The following is a 14796-nucleotide window of genomic DNA, read 5'->3' as shown; positions in this document are numbered from 1 at the left end:
TTGCCTAAGCCATTTCTTCTTCCTTGAGCGCCCTTCCATACCATGGTTATCTGGAAACACTATTCATTCTTCAAAGCCCAGTCAAATTTAATCTCCTCGGACTCACCTTGAGCTTCCTTTACTTATGTTCCTACAGCAGTTTGTACCTAACCTCTATTACCACACTTACTACACTGTATTATAGTTACCTCTAAATAATAAGCTGCTGAAGGACAAAACCAATGTCTCACCTTTCTTTGAGGTTCCACAATCTAGTATAATGCTAGCACATTCCAGATGATTAATTAAATAATGATTTGTAACTATCACAAAGTTTCTAGTACCTGGGAGAAACTATTGGAAAATGTGCCTGAGGTTGATAGAAAGAAAGGATTTTATGTTCTTTTAACATGCTGTGAAAAGCTTCACCCTGTATTTAAACTATAAGTAAATATTAATAGTAGCCTCAAACTGACCTAATAAATGGTTTTTGTTAGAATACCACCTAAGTTTCTGTACTGGTTCAATATTTTTATAGTCTATAGACCAAGATTGATCTGACATTTAAAATCTCCATTACTGTATATGGAAATAATCTTTACTGCTTTAGCATTTTACTGTAGCATATACCTTTCTTACATTTTTAAGCATTTATATTTGTGCTTTTTTACATAATATTATGTACTATTATTTTTTTTAAGAGAGAGAGAGTACGCAAGTTCGGGAGAGGGGCAGAGGGAGAGAATGGGAGAATCTCGAACAGGTTCCATGATCATCCTGGAGCCAAAATGGGGCTCAATCCCACAAACTGTCAGATCATGACCTGAGTCAAAAGTAAGAGTGGGATGCTCAACCACCTGAGCCACCCAGGTGCCCCTATATGCTTACTCTTCAGGAAGGCAGCTTCACTTTAACACAGTAACTTGAAAAACTACAGTGGATTGAAAATTTCTTATAAGTCAATTATAAAATATTTTTTAAATGCCACCTGCAGCTCTAAAGTAATTTTACTGGTTTGAGAATATAATCCATCATAAATACCTTACTTTGGTTATAAAGTTATTATTATATAGTTTATATATAATGATATGCTGGCCTAAAAAGCATTTTTTAAGAATCCTGTGGAAAAATCTTTTTTCTTTTTCCCCTTAATTAAAAATGTTCAGGGGTGGGAAAAGGAAAAAATATCTGTTACCTATTCCCATCCTCAAACACTCTAACTTCCCAACCTCTCTCAACCTCCTGCCTCCCCCCTCACCCCCCACCCACACCAAATCTTGGACTCCATCTCTAATAATACCTAGATGTTATAAATAGATATAATTTTGATGTCTCTACTTTTATTATGAATCTAATTAAAAACAAAATTTACCTTAAAAGGGTCATGTAATGTAAGAAAATGTCTAGGACCTAATGTTAATTTTTAAAAGCTAAATACAAAGGCATGTACAGTATCACAAATAAATATAAAACCATTTATGTATATTCATTAAAAATACAGCAAAATGTTAACAATGTCTCTCTCTTGCTGAAATTGTAGAGTTTTTTTTTTATATTTTTCTATATTTTATAAATTATGGACCAATATTACTTTCATAATCCAAAAATGTCAAGTTTGCAGTTTAAGTATCATATACCTCTGGTGGTTTCACACCAGTATAAAAATATTCAGATGTAGGGGCGCCTGGGTGGCTCAGTCGGTTGAGCGAACGACTTCGGCTCAGGTCACAATCTCGCGGTCCGTGAGTTTGAGCCCCGCGTCAGGCTCTGTGCTGACAGCTCAGAGCCTGGAGCCTGTTTCAGATTCTGTGTCTCCCTCTCTCTGGCCCTCCCCCATTCATGCTCTGTCTCTCTCTGTCTCAAAAATAAATAAACGTTAAAAAAAAATATTCAGATGTAACTGAATTTTTATGTAAAAGCTACCAATAGTAGGATTAATACTGGTTTCCTTTAATAAACTGAACTATTTTTCAAAACTAGTATTTTTAGTGAGCCACTTTGAATACACCCTTAGAAGACAAATTTATGCAAGAGGAAAGGGAATAAACAAGCCAATATAATATTTATTCATTCTTGACCTTTCTCTTCCACAGAGCAAACAAAGTCACTTAAATTTCCCAGCCTCACTTTTAGCTGCAGTAAAAAGCCACTTAATAACATAAAAGTATAGACCTCCAAGGGAAAGGTTACTGAGAAAATACCTCACATTAGTATCTAAGCTGGATAGATGTCCATATCAAAACTAATTATAATTAATGTTTCTCCATGTCTAAGTATGATAAAAGATCTCTTAAAAAATTCCAACACTAGGGGCGCCTGGGTGGCGCAGTCGGTTAAGCGTCCGACTTCGGCCAGGTCACGATCTCGCGGTCCGTGGGTTCGAGCCCCGCGTCGGGCTCTGGGCTGATGGCTCAGAGCCTGGAGCCTGTTTCCGATTCTGTGTCTCCCTCTCTCTCTGCCCCTCCCCCGTTCATGCTCTGTCTCTCTCTGTCCCAAAAATAAATAAACGTTGGAAAAAAAAAATTTTTTTTTAAATTCCAACACTAGCTCATACACAAAAGCATCTACTTTTTCAGTAAGCAGATTTAAAATGATTAATTTTCACAAAAGCAAAATGAACAGATGCAAATATACACACTACAAGAATAAGAATCAAATTTCACTGCAAAATTACTTGTAAGGCTACCACCACTGCAATACAATTTCCACATCAACATCAGTATCCAGATAACCTTGGCTATCTTATTTTGGTATAGATTTGCTTACCCTGAGACTAAGTGAAGGTAACAGATACACATCTCCCAAGGATCCTTACCCACCCCTCACCCCTCCAAACCCCCACCTCATCCTCGACCAGGGCAGTGGCAGGCTCTCCTAACAAACAGTATCTTCCACTAAACTAGGATAACTGACTCTTAACTTTAGGGTAGCCCTTTGGGAAAATCCTCCTCTGTGCACAACCTCAGCACTATCAAATGCCATCCCATGAAGTTAAGTGACTAAAGACATTTGCAGAAGCCTTCCTAGTTATGCTCTACTTTCCGTGATCATGCTCTACTTGCCTATCTGTTCCATCAACAGAAGAAAGGAGAATAGCAGCAATTAGAGAATGGCAAGAATGGAGTGAACAAAACTACAGTAACACAGTGCCAAGGTTTGTTTTAGAAAAATACCAAAGCAGTCACATCAAAGGTTCCTCATCAGGGAAGGTATCTTGGCTTTATTTAAAAAGAACTTTCAAGGAAAATGTCCTGTTTTCTAGAAATCACACAAGGTACTGAAAATGATAAACTCATTCCCATCCTTCTATATCCCATAAAGTGCTACAAAGGTAGTGAAAAGAGAATTTAAACAAATAAATAAAAACTCTTTGCTATATTAAAAGACTAAAACAATTCATTTTAGCAACTCAAGTCAGTTGCACAACTGAAGAAGTAACTTCAGTATTAACCTAAGAAGTATTGGGGCACCTGGGTGGCTCAGTCGGTTAAGTGTCTGTCTTCAGCTCAGGTCATGATCTCAGGGTTTGTGAGTTAGAGTCCCACATCAGGCTCCCTGCTGGCAGTGTGGAGCCTGTTTGGGATTCTTGCTCTCTCCTCTCTCTCTCCCCCTCCCTGCTGGTGCTTTCTCTCTCAAAATAAATAAAGAAAAACCTTAAAAACAAACAAACAAACAAACAAACAAACCTACAAAGTGTTAACAACATGAATACTTTTGCATCTGTTTCATATAAAATAGAGCAAAATATAAACAAAGCACTAACTTATGAATAAAACACTTACTTAAAAACCCCAAAGCATATATACAGACATGTATTTATACTAGAATATCTATACCTGAAGAAGAATTATTAAAGAGAACAGGGGGAATTTTACATATTTTGGAAATCTTATAAAAATGCTATTGAATTGCTTTTAAAAATTCTATAGACTAATCCAAAACTAGAAATAATCAGGTACATTCATTATGTTGGCCTAATTTTCAAAATGGAAGTTATAGGAGTATTCTTTTTTAAGTTTATTTATTTATTTTGAGAGAGAGAGGGAGAGAGAGGGAAAGAGACAGGGAGACAGAGGATCCCAAGCAGGCCCCATGCTGTCCTTACGGAGCCTTACACAGGGCTCGATCCCACAAATTGTGAGATCATGACCTGAGCCAAAATCAAGAGTTGGATTCTTAACCAACTGAGCCACCCAGGCACCCCAGGAATATTCTTTTTTATTTTATTTTATTTTATTTTATTTTATTTTATTTTTTTATTTTGAGAGAGAGACAAAGAGAGAGAAAGTGTGGATGCACACACACCCACACACACACACCCCACACACATATAAGCGGGGAGGGACAGAGAGAGAGAATCCCAACCAGGCTCCGCACTGTCAGTGCAGAGCCAATATGGGACTTGAACTCACAGGCTGTGAGATCATGACCTGAGCCGAAATCAAGAGTAGGACACTTAACCGACTGAGCCACCGAGAGAGAGAGAGAGAGAGAGAGAGAGAGAGAGAGAGAGTGCACGCAAGCAGGGGAGGGACAGAAAGCAAGGGAGAGAGAGAAAATCCCAAACAGGCTCTGTGCTTATAGCACTGTGGGGCTCAAACTCATGAACCGTGCATGAGATCATGACCTGAGCCAAAATCAAGAGTTGGACGCTTAACCAACTGAGCCATTCAGGTGCCCCAGGAGTATTCTTAATATAAAAAAAAGCTATCAACTGTAGAGCAAGACGTTTAGGTCAAAGAACAGAAAGGCAGTCTATTAAAGTAGGTGGGTGTTAGAAACCTCATCAACAGCCTGCCTTTATTTCCCAATCATATGCTTCCCAGCATGTTCTAAGAGCATTATCGCTAGGAAAAGAATGTTGAGCTCATGTATCTAATTTTACTTCCACCCAAAATAAGTCCTTCCTCTTCATCTAAGAAAAAAAAAACCTAAGTGATTAAAATGAAGAAAAATGGACAATTACTATCAATTACTGAACCTTTATTGATAAAGTATAACTAAGTGGGAGCTTCTTTTGCATGAGAATTGCATAAACAAGTATGAACTCTATAGAAAAAGTCTGACTGTTTGATACCTACCATGCTCCCAATCCTTTCTATGATTTCTGGGTGTGTCTTGTCCTATTTTTAAATTTTATGCATAAAACTGAAGTTTATTCGTTTCTTTTGTCAACAGCTTTCTTAAATTTATCTCTATCTAATAATACATTACCAACTATACTGAAAGATTTGTTCCAAGGTACAATTTCTTAGCTTAAGGAGTTTACAAGAGAGGCTGGAAGATACTGAATCATACACACTACACTAGCATAATAAGGTAACATACTGGACATACCATAAAAAGCAAATACACACTCCTCTGGGAGTTCCGACAAGGAAATACTGATGTAGACTAAGGGACAAAGAAGGAAAAGTTTTATTTAGACAAGTGGTGGGATTTGAGCTGGGCTTTAAGGCACAGGCAGAATTCACATAAGCAGGGAGATAGGGAACATTCTAGATCACCACAACAAAAGATGTAAGTGTGGAAATAAGAGAATATGTAGGGCACATAGTTTAGAGGCAGACAATAAAGAAACAAAAACAAAAAACAAAAAACCAAGTAGTGCAGGAGGAGGATTTGTATCTCATCTTTTTTTTTTCTACCTCCAATATACCCATGAGATACGACCTCCTCTGATCATTAACCACGGCAGTGGGCAGCAGTAAAGATTTTTACATCTGAGAGTCATGATACTAAAATTGGTTTAGGAAGAAAAGCAAGAAGATGGGCAAGAAGAGCACTTATGATCTGACTTCAAAATTTCAGATGTTAGGTAATAAGGGTGGCAATAATGAGAAAGAAAACACTGATAGAAATAGGAGAGTCTAAAATTGAAGCCAATTTTTTTTTTTCAACAAAATGAGACTCATTTCAGACACACTGACTTCAAAATGATAAACACCAAAATGTCTAACTGGAGATGTGAAGCTGGAGAGCAGAGAGCTTGATAAATATTTGGGAGTCACCAGCATATGGATGATAGGCGGCATGGAAAAGGAAGGAAACAAGGGGAGAGCATATGTATCAGTCAATCTCTGCAAAGGCAACAGAAAGCAAAAGGTCAGTGAGGCAGGAGAATATCTCGGAGAGCACAATTCAAGAAAGCAGGAACCAATGCAGGAAAGGCTAATAGATTGGGTCATATGATTATTCTCAGTTCTGGGAAGAAAAATTAAAGCACACTGGTACAGGTAAACAGCATACTAAACAGGATTACTGAAAGGCTAGAAAGAGGGAAAAAATGGCCACACAAAGAAAAGGAAGGAAGGAAGGAAGGAAGGAAGGAAGGAAGGAAGGAAGGAAAGGAATGAACTAGGTTGGTAGCTAAAGTGGCAGCAATAGCAGAAAAAAACAAAAAAACAAAAACAAGGTATTTTCAAATTGGTGAGTCCTGTGTGCAGATAGCCCTAAATAAAGATAGGAGTCAGAGGAGGAAGAGCTTGACAATAAAGGAGGGATAGATAATAAGGAGATGACAGTAGGGTATAGAATACTACTACTAATCAGAACATTTACTGAAATTTTACCTGGTACCAAGCACTCTGTGAGGCCCCGTAACTGCATCATTTCATTTTATTCCTACAGCAACTTTAAGTGTTTGGTATTTTTATTATCCCATGTTACAGAATAGAAAACTAATATGTAGTGATTAAATTACTTACTTACAAACCTACAAAGAGCCAGAATCAAAAACTGAATTCAAGTTTGTCTGATACCAGGTTATTCCTACAAACTTCTATGCAACACTGAAGAAAGCACACATGACAGGGCATTCCTAATTTGTTTACTCAGAAGAAAAATTTTAATAAAATTGTATGTAGGCAGTTTAAGGTAAGAAAGAATGTGGGTCTGCTTTCTCCCCTTAACAAACAAACAAAAGCCCAAACCATATACATTTAAGATAGAATGGACTTTTATAACTTTTTCCCGTTGGGTTACTTTGGGTCTAATTTCTCCCTAGAACTTGATAAACTAGAAAGACTGCTGGTTTATCATATGTGTTAACAGTGATCATTTCAGGAAATAAAATTTGAAGTTAATTGCTGCTTTGGTTTTCAAGAAAAAAATCTTGAGCTGAAAGTTTTCAAGATGGTAGTTCATAGGACTATAGACAGGGAACAAAAATTTATAAATTAATTACATAGCAGATTTTATAATTTACCTGTATTAGGAAGACTACAGAGCTGCAAAACAAAAAAGAACTAGTCTTTTGGCACTTTGGTCACATGTAAATTTGGTTTCTGTGCTTGAGATATGAGCTCATATAATTACTATCTATGACTTTATAAATATGGAGAAAAGCAATCAAGTTTGGATTAGGCAGACATTCACTGATAGGTCAAAATTCCCTTACTTTCCTCCTGATATCTTCATTTTGACATTTCTCATTAGTGCCTACATTAGAAAGTGGGAGCAGAAAGCAGGGAAGTTCAGGGGCACCTGGGGGGCTCAGTTGGTTAAGTGTCCGACCAAGGCTCAGGTCACGATCTCAGAGTCCACGAGGCTCTGTGCTGACAGCTCAGAGCCTGGAGCCTGCTTCAGATTCTGTGTCTCCCTCTCTCTCTGCCCCTCCCCCACTCATGCTCTGTTTCTCTCTCTCTAAAATAAATAAACATTAAAAATTTTTTTTAAAAAAGAAAGCAGTGAAGTTCTTTAATTTTGCTATTAATTAATAACTCTAGCTAATTGCCTTTTGCCAGAGAAATTAGAAAATAAAGCACTAGGACTTGGGATTACTTACAGATTTTAATTATCCATCTTATTCCTTAGTCTGTGCTTCATTAATGTATAAATCAGAGTTAACCAACAGACAATGAAATCTACTTATTATCAGTTCTTGTAAGCTGTCTTGTGCTTCAGAAAATTGAAAATAATCACTAAAATGAAAAGTTTTAATTACATGTAGATGTCATTTATCCATGTCATTCTTAATTTAGTGTTTCATTACCATGTATAATACAGAGATACCTGTTTAGGGGTGGAATGAATAATAAATCTAACATAAAGCTTTAAATCCAATGTTTTTTTCAATGAACTTATGTTCAAACATTACAACTTCATCTGTACTAAGCATGCTCCAAGATGCCTTTTATTTACAGCACCTGATCAGAAAAATTAAATAATTCAGACTCCTGCCAATAAGACATTTTGGATTTAGCAAAGCTTACGATTTAACATATACCTTACCATAATTTCTAAGTGAAAAAGAACAAAGAAATCATGAAGAAATTTTGACTGATAACAAAACCTCTCAAGTGGTAAGAAATCAAATATTCAAGGATAGCCCACTTAGCCTAAAAGGAACAATATAAATTCTAGTGTTGTTCCAAACCAGTCTTTTAAAAACTCACCTCTTCAAAAGACGCAGTAGGGAAAAACCAACAAGTAGATGTGCACTAATAACAAGATATTGCCTACTGCAAAAACCTTTGTACTTTGAAATACCATCTGGCTAAATTTAGAAGCTGTCCAGTATTATATATCAGTAACTATATCTATCTCTTCAGATTGAGGAAACATATTTTATCTTCTATTCTTAAGTTATTTTCAGCAAGAACTGCTTAAAGTCTGTGACTCTTTTGCATTTCCTAAGAAGCTCAAAAACTGCACAAAAATAACATAATTGAAGTAACCACCCCTCATTTCAGTACCACAAAGGGAAATATATTAGTAATGATCTCTTGACTTTTCCATCACCTTTAGGAAAATTTCCATATATATAGTAAACGTAGTAATCTAATAAAATAACAAACTTGTAACAAGAAGTCTCTTTGGCTTCTTCCTCAATATCTCAGTAAATCATTCTTCCCACCCAGGCATAGTCCATCTGATAGACAATCTCTGGTGTATGTCCTACATCAAAACAAAACACTGGATCTACTAATTTAGAGCTTTCATCCATTGTAAACTATCAGCACAAGCAGGGAAATCCAACATATAAGTAACATGTTTTAAAAGGCCCATCCATGAGCTCTCTTACTGGCAACTGATAACAGTGCTTCTATGTCCAACCTCCTGTATGTACTGGTATAGCATTCAAGAAACAGTGGTCACATGCATTGTTTACTGCTCTAAATGCAACACTGCCAAATTTTCTATATTTTTAATGTTTGAAATACCCCTTTTTGTACCATTTCTTAATCAAAAATTGAGGTTTTATTTTCTTTTCTATTTGTAAAATGAAGCTACTTAACACAGCACTTAGTGAAAATGAATTAAATCTCTTTATGCTAAAGTTTAAGATACCCTGGCTAATTAACTTACAAAATGCTATTTTAAATTGTTTCAGTTCCCATCCTACCAGTATTATGAGAAACAGCCCTTTAAAAATACTAGGTCTCCTAGCTAACAAAATTTCACATTCATAAAAACCAATTTGCGTTTTGATGATGATGGTGGTGATAATGACAATCTCACTCATTTAATTTTATTGGTGTAATAATATTTACATCGTAAGTCATTCAAACTTACCTTTAATAATATAATATGTAGGCAAATATTATCTTAAAAATACTTTCAAAACTAGAAATTTATGCTGAAAAATACTGCTTTCTCATAGCACTGTAATCTTTATAGGCCAGAATTCAGAGAAAAAGAATCATTTTGCAAAAGGCAAATATTTATATTACATAAATAACAGGTTTTCCCTAGACCTACTCATCAATACCACAACCATCACATAGTAAATGACCCTATACATTTAAAATGAATCCTAATTCAGAAATAGAATACTCAATTTTACAGATCATTTACCTGAACCTCGCTTGTCCTCTGTTTAATAGTATCTTCTTTCTCCTTAAGGTCCTGTTCCACATTATTCTTTTCCCTAGAAGACCAGCAAACAATGCAAGAATATTTGAGAACATCAGCTACAGCCGGTATGGTTATCCATCCTCCTAATCCTGAATCGCTTTTTAAATACATAGTGAAACATTCAATTTTTAAGCGAAGGGCAGATTTTTCCACCCTCTTTTAATTATTTATGGAATAGAAATCAATATGAGCTCTGTTTGTAAAAAAAAAAAAATGCTTTCTCACTAAAATGTGGTGAAAAGAGAATAGATTAAAAAAGGAAGAGGAGAAAAATAATCAATGAAACACTCAGGTTTCACTGATCTCACTGTTGCTATGGAAATAATGTCCAATGAAAACCTCTGGTGAAAAAAAGGAGGGGTTGCATCAGCTCTGTAAGCTTAACCCTTAAGTACCACCGTCAAATCAAATGAAAATGGCTAATAGAAATAGCCAACAATATTAAGGAAAAGGACATTTATTGAAGTGTTAATTTCCCCTTAAATCACTGGTGTGTACCAATTTTAGAATGAAACAACATAGAGAAAATGGAAAAGACTGTCAATACACAGGCCATTTGCTCTATGAAATACCGCTCTGCTTAAAAAAGCTATTTTAGGACCACTTATCAATTCCAACTGATCAAATACATAAAACAACGTATACGAAGTAAAAAAAAGAGTCATATGAGCATTTATCTCTTTCTATATTCTTCAGATCAAACATACCAGGATCCACTTCTACTTTGAAATACCATTATCTAAATTCTCATATGCTTCCATCAGAGCTAGATTTCTAATGAATCAGTCTTAAACAACCTTAGATTCAGAATTACTATAAAGCTATTTCTTTTGGTGTAATAAGTTTAACTGCCTGTTGGTACTGAAATCACACACACACAAGGACTTGCTCCCTTCATTTTTTCTTTTCTTTTCTACAAAGTGAGAGAGAAATCCATAGAATTCTGAAGCAATACATTTTTGGGGTGGGTGCAAAGGTAAAAGAAGGCAACATGAAGAAGGGAGGAGGCATTCACTAAGTCCTCCAGACTAGTACTACAGAGTTTCTCCTTAGAGCTTCAGGACTGTATTTCAGTTTCATCCCAGACATCACCCAAATGTAAGCTCAGGCTCCATTAAGCTGTAGCATAAAGAAGAGTGGGAAAATTATACCAGAGGGGATACCTAAGGGTCAATATTAATGCTACATTTATATTTCTGACCTATTTGAGGTGATATTTTAAACACAGAAAAAATCAACTCTTTTGGAAATACAGGCACAATGTTCCTAAGATTTGTGAGGGAGAAAAAAAAGCACAAGAATAAAAGCTGTTTGTATACTGTTACTTTTAAACACTTGAGATGGCTCACTAACCGCTTGTCAGATGGTTCACAATGTGGGTCACGATGTTGTGGAGATTTTAAACAGTCCCTTACCATGCGAATCATTGTGGCAGCCTGTTCCTCCCATACCTCAATCTACTTATTATGCAAAGGTCATCCCCCACTTCTAACCCTTATAAATTTAGGTAACATTAAAAAATAGAAATCACAGGAAGAAAAAATCTATGTATACCACACATATTCTGCAAGCTCAATCTTGGAAATTTTTTCTTTCCTCCTTATGTGAACAGAAGAGTGTTTTCATTCCTGCTGCAGCATGTCAGAGGTAAGTCACATGAAAAACTAGCCCCCTCCCCCAATCCCAAATTCACAGAGGCATTCCACACAAGGTCAGTATCAATTCTGCCCCTTGTTTCTGACAGTAGCTAGTAACAAAAATAGAAAACATCACACAGTATCATAAACCAGCAATATAGCCACTAACGTGTGTGTCTGTATTCAATCCATTCTGCTTCTCTGTTAACTCCTATTACTGACAGTGTCTGCTCAGAGATCAAGTGTGCAGGCAGGAAAACAGGGCTGCAAGAAAGCAGTGAGCTGACAAAATGTAGCCAAGACAGAAGAAAAAGAGAGCAAAAAACAAAAAAAAGAAGCTCACTTGGTGCAAAATGGAAAACAGATTAGAAAGGACTGTCAGCTCTAACCAGCAAATATAGTCTATGTTTGGGTAAAATGGAAGAAGTTTAGAAGGTACAAATTTTTCTTCATAATTTTGGGTGTGGGAATGAGGATAGCAGTGGTGATATCTCCAAACATATCATGAAGATCATTTCAAACTATATAATAAATATGGAATCTTAAGGCATTAATTCTCATAGTACTGAGATCAATAAAATTTTTTAATCCACTTTTATCTAGTAAAATTCTGGCCTCATGGTAACTTCTTTATTATCAAAATCAAGTAGTATAACATACATTACTAAACAGAAAATTTAAAAAAAATAAAATCAGTTATACTACCTTCTATAAAACCATCACAATTGAAAATCTATCCTATAAATTAGACTAAAGATCAAATAATTTTCTCATTAACTTAGATTATAATTTCAGGGATGCCAAATTGCTATTCTGTGGTATTCCACAGACTCAACTTCTATAGCTATCCTTCCCATTTCAGGCAAGTAAAAATACCTAAATATATTCAGGTGCACAAAGGTGCTTAGGTACTTGGTCATATATTTTACATTCCCCTTTCTTTCAAATAACATCACCTGTTTTTCTACAGGTGATGAATGCACAACTATACAAAGCATTCTGTTTAACAGTAGTAATTCAATAACCTAATTCTTTTCAAGATTCAGTGCCACAATAAAAAAATATTTATATGCAGTTTCCTAAGGAGTCCACCAATATATGGGGATAAGACAGATGTAAGATATATTTCAAAAATAGGTGTGTGAGCATTTTTCCCAAAGTACTACTCATCTTGGATGACAGGAAAAGCTATAGCCTTCAGCTTAGTAACTTCCAGAAGGGAAAAGAAGTGATTCTACATACCTTCTATCTTAGACCATCTCTTTGACCCAATTCACTCCCAAGATCCTGGCACATCCTAAAGAATCCACAAATACCAAAGCCATTATCTCCCTGGTTTCTAAAAGCTGCCGGTTCTGATTCGATGGAAACTAGTATGTGAACCAGCAAGAAAAACAAAGCCCAAGATAAGCTTTCAGAAGCCTGGATAACTGTATAAACCTACATAAAGTAGTCAAAACCTATTCCCAAGAACAAGCAAGTTCGGGGAACCTGAGTCCATGCAATTCACTTTCATTTTCCCAGGCTCTGTTTAATGGCAAGAAGGGAGTGAGCCATCTGTCTTAATTTTGATATAATACCAATACTGTCAGAGAAACAGGATTAAGTCACCTTCAAAGCCCTTCCCAGAAACAGTTTTAAGTCTTTTTTCTGAACATAAATACCCATTCTCTTCCAACCAGAGAGCAATAAAGAACAGAAACTAGTTGGAAGCCAAAAATCAGTTAGTTAGAACTCATGAAGGTAACTTTTTCAATCCTGAAACTTACTTATAAAAATCTTTTTGTGGGGCGCCTGGGTGGCTCAGTCGGTTGAGCGTCTGACTCTTGATTTCAGCTCAGATCATGATCCCAGGGTCGTGGGACTGAACTGTGTGTCAGGCTTGGTGTTGAATGTGGAACCTGCTCAGTATTTTTTCCAACTCTCTCTCTGCCCCTCTCCCTGACTTGCACAATAGAATAATGAAATGAAATGAAATGAAATGAAATGAAATGAAATGAAATGAAATGAAATGAAATAAAATAAGAAAATAAAATAAAATATTTTGGGGCATATTTTGGGCTCTTATTATTAAGTAGCTTAACTGCCAATAAATCTATCAAGAAAACACAGAAAAGCAAGCTATTCTCATTACTCTTGTTACAATTCTCATTACTACACTATTATTCAGTAAGGCATTTAAGGTCTTATGGAGGACAAGAAAATAGGACTAAAAACCAGAGACTAAGATTCTTTTTTTTTTTTTTATTTTTTTTTTAACGTTTTTATTTATTTTTGAGACAGAGAGAGACAGAGCATGAACGGGGGAGGGGCAGAGAGAGAGGGAGACACAGAATTGGAAGCAGGCTCCAGGCTCTGAGCCATCAGCCCAGAGCCCGACGCGGGGCTCGAACTCACGGACCATGAGATCGTGACCTGAGCCGAAGTCGGACACTTAACCGACTGAGCCACCCAGGCGCCCCCAGAGACTAAGATTCTAACCTGGCTCTGCAATGAAACTGCTTTTGTTTTTTGTTTTTGTTTTTCTTTTTTTTTTTTACTCTGATTATCACACAACCTTTCAGAGCCTCAGCCTTAATTTTCATTATGCAGATGCTAATATCTCTACCATCTTAAGATTTGCAAGGTAAATTGTACAAGATATCATGTAATTAGGAAAAAAGCAGGCTTTGAGCCTATGCTGTGCTCACTTTTTACTGATAACATTAACATTACTTAGAATTTTAAATAACATTGGCGGAGTAATTTTTAAATTTCTTAAAAGGAATTATGGGTTGCAAAAGATTTTAGAAAACACTGATCTAATGTATAGAATATGTAATGTAATCACAGAAATTTCTGCCCCCTAAATCTTGCCTAATATTCAAATAACTATCTCTACTTTTAGAAACTCATTATATGGTTTTCAAAGCAAAAGATTTGGCATTAAATAGTCCAGAATTCAAATACTGGCTCTATCACACGGCAGCGTACTTAAATCACTGTAGAACAACTATTTGTTCTGGCTGACCTTCCCTTCTCCTAGGACCCAGCAATCTTTCTTTTAGGAGACTGTTCCTCTCTTTCTCCCTCAACTATCACCTTTCTGCCCATACAGTTCAAGTAGACAAGGCCACCTCTTTACAGATTCAACCTCTCTGAGCAATGATTGGCCAGGGATTGGCTCCTGACCAAAGCTTAACCAGTCACAGTACACCAGCTCACCATCACAGGGATTATTCAAGAACAGGCCCATGACCAAAGATAAGGCAGTCAGGATCTTTATTTAGGATGCCTTCATTTGGAACTAATAGAAAACTATGGTAGGGGTGCCAGGGTGGCT

General features: G+C 36.2%; 1 protein-coding gene across 3 annotated transcripts in view; it reads right to left on the bottom strand.

Annotated features, from left to right (window-relative positions):
• Nucleotides 1–14796, bottom strand: part of EPS15 (epidermal growth factor receptor pathway substrate 15) — a 152582-nt gene that overhangs the window by 53915 nt on the left and 83871 nt on the right. For all 3 annotated transcript variants that reach the window (XM_047872025.1, XM_047872027.1, XM_047872026.1), the window contains exon 13: nt 9778–9850. In XM_047872025.1, the coding sequence (XP_047727981.1) occupies nt 9778–9850 (73 nt within the window). The remainder of the gene's footprint in view (nt 1–9777; nt 9851–14796) is intronic.

This window comes from Prionailurus viverrinus, chromosome C1 (genome assembly GCF_022837055.1).
Source record: "Prionailurus viverrinus isolate Anna chromosome C1, UM_Priviv_1.0, whole genome shotgun sequence".
Taxonomy (NCBI): Eukaryota; Metazoa; Chordata; class Mammalia; order Carnivora; family Felidae; genus Prionailurus; species Prionailurus viverrinus.
Note: the sequence above shows the minus strand (reverse complement) of the source record. Positions and strands in the feature narration are given on the sequence as shown.